General features: G+C 42.8%; 1 protein-coding gene across 1 annotated transcript in view; it reads right to left on the bottom strand.

Annotated features, from left to right (window-relative positions):
* Positions 1–5,863, bottom strand: part of LOC101857146 (probable Bax inhibitor 1) — a 22,164-nt gene extending 16,301 nt beyond the window's left edge. The window contains exon 1 of the mRNA XM_005108868.2: positions 5,670–5,863. Within this exon, the coding sequence (XP_005108925.1) occupies positions 5,670–5,743 (74 nt within the window). The 5' untranslated portion in view covers positions 5,744–5,863. The remainder of the gene's footprint in view (positions 1–5,669) is intronic.
* Positions 5,864–6,353: the final 490 nt, after the last annotated feature.

Raw genomic sequence — 6,353 nt, 5'->3', positions numbered from 1 at the left:
GTTGTGTCAAAGGCTTTTTCTAGGTAAAAAAAAGATGGCGATCATGTGGCCTCTTTCAGCGAACGTCTCGCGTATTAAGGTCTCCAGGCGGACCAGGTGATCCAGAGTGGATCGAACCCCTGATCGTAGGGTACGTAAGATGAAACACCTTTTGTATTTCTTTGGCGAGTGTTTTACGGCGCTCGCAACTGCATACAAGGTCATATGAGCTCACGGGACACATTAAACATTTTCAGTTGGTAGGAAATTTTGAATTTAGCCCGGGTGGCGGCTGAAGCCTAAGTAGGCGATTTTAAACCACCAAGGGATATTTAATGTGCGCAACTTGCCCACGGAACCTCCAAGATTTTCCGTCCTTGTTCGAGAAGACTAGGTGTAGATCTTTCCTACCAGAAGATCATGGGAGTGGCTGAAAGACAGCAGAAAGAAGAAGCCAAGTAGTAAGAAGTAGCAGCAGAAAGACAGCAGAAAAAGTCAGGAGCCCAGAGGAGAGGGCAAAGGATGTGATGGGGTGGGGGCAGAAAGTGGAGACGAAAGCAGATGGCAGAACATTGCAAGAGAGCAGGAAAAGGGGTGAAAGGAGAGCAGAAAATTTTTCAGTCTTCACCATTTTTTTGGGGTAAGTATTACAGCGCTCGCAACTGCATAAGGTCATATGAGCATGTGGGACACACCAAACATTTTCAGTTGGTAGGAAATTTTGAATTTTGCCCGGGTGGCGGCCAAAATCTGCTCTTATCGATATTAGACCACTAAGGGATCTTTAACGTCCGCAACTTGCATACGGGACCTCCGAGATTTTTTTTACCCTTGTCTGAGAAGGCTAGCTGGTGTTGATCTTTCCTACCAAAAGATCAAGGGTGAGGCTGAAAGACAGCACAGTAAGTAAGAAGGAGCCACGGAGTAGCAGAAAAAAAGGCTGCAGAAAGAGTCAGGAGCCTAGAGGAGGGGGCAAACAAGGCGGGGGCAGAAGGTGGAGATGAAAGCAGATGACAGATTATTGTTAGAGAGCAGGAAAGGAGGCGAAGAGAGGCAATTTTAGAGAAAAAAAAATTTCTGTTGCTACCCGGATTCCAACTTGGGACCTTTGAATGAGAGGCGAACACCTTAAGCTCTAGTTAGGCTCTGGGCCACAAGATCTGATCTAATCTCTCTTTCCCAAGACAATCAACAGCTTGTCAATGCAAATGTAACAGTAACAGCACAAATATAGCTAAAAGTTGGGGAGGCGCTTTTTCAGTAGTTCCCACCCCCATTATTTTGGCTATTTTATTTGAATTTTGCAAAATTGAGCTCGATTTTGTATTTGAGTAACAGTAGGTAAAAATACTAGATTGAAGTCGATTTGAGAAAATTACATAATTAAACACTACACCCAGGCCTAGTGACTTGTGTTGTTAATTACAATCATGAAGTGTGTCTGGGAAATTGACTGTCGTCCAAACTGTCGCTATTAGTATTGTTGTCTTGGTCGAAGTGGAAGTACAATTTGGCCAACAGTTCATTGATAATAACATTGGCCTATCGCCAAGTTGGAAAGTGAACCGCTTTCTGTGCCATTTACTGTTTTAACAAAAGTTCGCGTTTAACAAGTAGATCTTATTTTCTATCATGTACAGTACTAAGGGAGATTCTCATAATAGTCAAAAATCTCTTCAAATATTCAATCTAGGTCTATATCAAGGAAGTTTTAACCCGATTCCCGAAACAGGGAAATAGGCAATAATTATTTAAATTAGGGGGTGGGAACTTTGCCTACCGAAAAAGCGCAAAAAGTTGGCAGTAACCAAGAAGCAGGGTGTCCAGCAATATTTCCTGGAAAAATGTACTACCTGGAAAAGAAATACCCAGCAAATCAAGCCCCACACCAGCACGAAAAAGGGAGTTTATTTGGGCCATAAATAACATTATATTATTATTACATGACATGGAACGAAAACAACACTCAACACACAACAAAGTCCAGTCGACAAAATGGAGGATAGACAGACGATCGCAAGCTTGCTCGCTGCTAGATTTAGTTTTAGTAAGGCTTTTACAGCGGTCGCAACTGCATAGGTCACAATATGAGCGACAAGGGGTGGATGTCAAAAGAGAAGTCCAAACGGGGAATCAAACTTCGATTATCAATTAAGGCACCCGTAAATAGTAGTTCACAAGAAGAGTTACAAACAAACAAAAGAATATAGGAAAATGACGATAGAAGTAAAGAAGAGGACAGAAAAAACAGCAGTTCCCCCTATGTTGGTCCAGCACAGTGAGCATGACATTGATAAATCAGCCCATTTACAATTCTACTGCGCATAAGAACATGTTAATATCCTCCCTTTGGGAATGGCCTAAAGACGCTCAGTCAGTAGCAGTGCCCTGGTGGCGGTGGGAGGGGGAGGGGGGTAGATTTAGACCTAATGTGTACACTACAGGGTGACAGCCAAACCGGCTTCTCAATTTCCCAGGGGGTCATCCATTTTGCAGGGCCATGTTACACAACAACAACACACATACACACACACATGTAAAATATATCCAGTCAACAACATCTCAGTGTCACACTGGGGGTCTTGTTTGACTTAGGTGTATTTCAGTCTGTTATAATAATATTTTCCTCTCATTATTATATATTTGAAAAATGAATCCTGCTTTGAGCGTTCGGAGGGGCCTTGAGCGAGAATTTCTAGTGTTCAAGAACCAATCTGGGTGTCATGACTCATATTATGAACGTGAAAGACAAAAATTATTGCTCAAACTAAAAGTAGAGCAATAATTTGAATGGCTCAAGTAGACCTATTCAGTGTGAGAGGTGTAAGAACTGTGGGAGGGCAAGAGGCAGTGACACTGAAAATCTGCCAGTCTTGAACAGAAAGCTACAATCCTGTTCTAATTTACTATAACCTAACCAATGAAACGCGAACACCTTATTTCAATAACACGGCTTACAAGGTATGAAGGATCCAGATTCCACATAAGGCCTGCACCAACACGCGCTTTGCAGAGGGCTCTAAATGTAATCATAATTCTGAAATTTGCTTACAAGTTTTTGTCCTCTGGTGTTGCCTTCAAACCCCCCCCCGAGTGTATCTCTAAAAACAAAAAATCAATAATCCCTGCCCCATTCCTTAGTCCTATACTTCGCAACGCTTAGACTTTTAAATGAACTTTGGCGACCCTAACAAACGCCGGTGCTCACCTATGCCGTATCTTGTGGTGCCTCGTGCGAAGGTTCACTGACCTGTGACGATGGCCAACCCAACGATCTAAAAATCGGACGATACTTGTATTTTCTTTTAACCCCCAACACACACACACACACAAGTGGCAGCACGGTGACGAGTCCAAGTAATTATTAAATTTTATTTGCACGGAGACACAGCGTTTATAATAAATATTGTACAACCTGCATGCCGCTGATGTTGCGTTATCAGTTTATCGTCGGCAAGTTTCTGGGTGGTAGCGAAAGTAGATCTTGATTTTCCCGATCAAGCCTCGGTGTCACATACTCTTCCGCCTGCCGCCACAGTCACCTTTTCGCGTGAAATGTACTCTCGGACGGGGAAAAGGTGAACGAATATCACAATCGTGACCGGCAAAAACGGAGTCATATACCGTGGCTAGGGTTCACTGAAAAGTCTTGCTGGCTTCATCACTCAGTAGGCAGGCTAATTTACGACCATCTACAAAATGTTTACTACCTTCAAGGCAAATGTACTACCATTTACGACATTTATGACTTTTTTACGACTTTATGACCTTGCTGGACACCCTGACAAGATTTAAAACTCTTTGAACCCCATCGGATGCTGGGAACATCCGACGGTAATAACCATGTTCCCCATCGCCCCATTGGGCGCTGGGACTGTCCAGTACTAGTGACAACATTTTCGTTTTATTTAATTTAGTGCTAAATCTAGTTTTTGCTTGTTTTTCATATATATATATATATAACTATTCCCGAACCAACTTTGTTAAGTAATGACTAAGCCTTTGTTTACGCCATAAATCTAGAAGTTAGAGGCAAGCTTTTGGGGGTGATAATGACAAAAGTGCACTAGGTTTAGCTGATTGTAATTTTACACAAAAAACTCTGGGAAACGGTAGAAAAAACTCAGGGCTTTTAAAAGAGTTAAGATACATAAAAACAATTCAGTTGAAACAGTAATTATAATCAGTCACTAGAATCAACTATAACTGGGTGCCCACATTGGGGGATCGGGACTGGTCGGGGCGGTTTGCTAGCAAGACTGAGGGCACAAAGTAGCCTGTCTATTTTTAAGGCCCGATCGCGCCCAACATGTCGCCTTAAAATAAAAAACTAACGGGCAGGGTGCAGGCGACGAGTGGGGCGATTGCCCCCGACTCGAAACGATCCCATCTGCCATGAGCATCCAGTGTATATCAACAACTGACACTGATCTCTGCTGAACCGAGTCTGACCACACCTCAGAATCAGACAGGATCGGACAGTTAAATTTAATTTGATTTCAGTTTCAGGTGACCGAGTCGGGCGATCGGCCCGATCCAGTCGTAATGGGCACCCCATACTACAGTCACAGAATCTGACTGGTCTAGATAGTATTAAACCTGTTCTGGGCAACAACGTCATTGCACACCGGATAGGTCCATAATATAGTGCTCAGTTCCCCCCAGCACCAAAGCCCGCAAGGTATCCATACCGATTGTTCTGGTGGCTGTCTGATCATGGCGATGACTTTCCTTTCCAGATAATCATTCCTTTCTTCCTTCTCCCCTCTCTATCCCCATTTCCCGCTTCCTAATGATTGCGTGGTGTTCTGCTGTCTCCCTGTCTTCTTCATCCCGCATCTTTTTCTCCAGAGTCTTCAACACTTTTCTCCTTTGTCAAAATTCACCTCATCATCAACCACAGCCCTGCCTGCCAGCCTATCAGCCTCCTCATTGCCTTTCACTCCAGAGTGCCAAGGCTAGAATATCCATGTGATGGCTCTAAGTGATGAGTGTTGTATTGGGTTCATCCATTCACCCCGAAGCCCTTTCTCAACCCTTAGCAGGATGCTCTGGGCAGGGGTCTGTGACAATGATGAATGATGAGGTAGATCTAGATCTAGATCTAGATCTAGATCTAGTATTAATTATCTTGGTTTTGTTAAAAAGTTAATGGCCTCAATCTCCATTTTCATGCTTGAAGTTGCTTTTTCTATGGCCCCTGGCATGCTATGAACCTTTTTGTTTCCACTGTACACCACAAAACCCCATCCACTTTTCTCACCCCTCCTGACGGATCCATCCGTATAGAGTATTATCAGTAGAGATCACTGGGTTGTACTCTAGCTTGGAATGCTCCTCAATTAACTGTCCTAAGTCATCATTGTCGTTAATGACAGCAGCACATTCCCGTCTTTCACGACCCATAGTGATGTGAACGTTGACCAGGCTTCTGCAATCGGGGCTCAGTTCACATCATTCCTTTCCACAGCATTTCTATTTCATCGATGCCACAAACTTTCCTCAAGGAGACTTCGGCTTCTGAGGCTTCTGCCATCCATGAGCTGCCCCGTTTGATCCTGTTTCCTTTGATACTGCTTAGGTCTTAGGTTGTCATGCAAAGGGTGCATTGATCTAGATCTAGATATATATCTATATATAGATCTACGGAGACAGATAAATAACCAAAAAATTAAAAGTATCACACTTACAAATGATCAAATTTGAATACTGCAGGGGAAAACAATCCGTTGTTGTTGTTCGGTCTGGTTTGATAGTACGCCATCTTGCTTGAATTTTTCCTTCCTTCTGTTGTTCTGCTTTTATCTTCTGACGTCACTATGTTTTGATGGACTTACTTCCCTTCTCGGAAATGGTCGTGTCACTTTTCGTTGGGAAGTGACACCAGAGACACTAAAATATAGAGACAGGAAACGAGGCCTCTTTTCGCGTATCCAGGTCACCAGCTGATTGTGAAACGAGGCGCGGTAAACAAAGCTAATGGCGGCTATCGACAGTCGCAAGTCACCTGCAAGTGTAAGTGGTGTTTTGCGGCAGTCTGCGTCCGTGCCAATTCAAGATCGCATAAATACCAGACCTAGCATTAGTTAGCTTTCCAAAGGACCCTGAAATGTAAGAATTTGCACATGTACTTTTTCATTAACCTTACATAATATCGTTTTTCTCTTGTGTAGGCCTAACTAGACTAGAGAGATCTAGATTTAGATCTATATCTAGATCTAGATCTAGAACACCTAGATCTAGACTTTAGACCTAAATCTAGAATCCTAGAGATATAGATATCTAGATCTAGATCTAGATCTAGATTCTAGATATAATCTAGATATAGATATCTAGATCTCTAGATCTAAATTAGATGATAGATTGTAGATCTA

The sequence above is a fragment of the Aplysia californica genome, unplaced genomic scaffold (assembly GCF_000002075.1).
Source record: "Aplysia californica isolate F4 #8 unplaced genomic scaffold, AplCal3.0 scaffold00729, whole genome shotgun sequence".
Classification (NCBI taxonomy): Eukaryota; Metazoa; Mollusca; class Gastropoda; order Aplysiida; family Aplysiidae; genus Aplysia; species Aplysia californica.
Note: the sequence above shows the minus strand (reverse complement) of the source record. Positions and strands in the feature narration are given on the sequence as shown.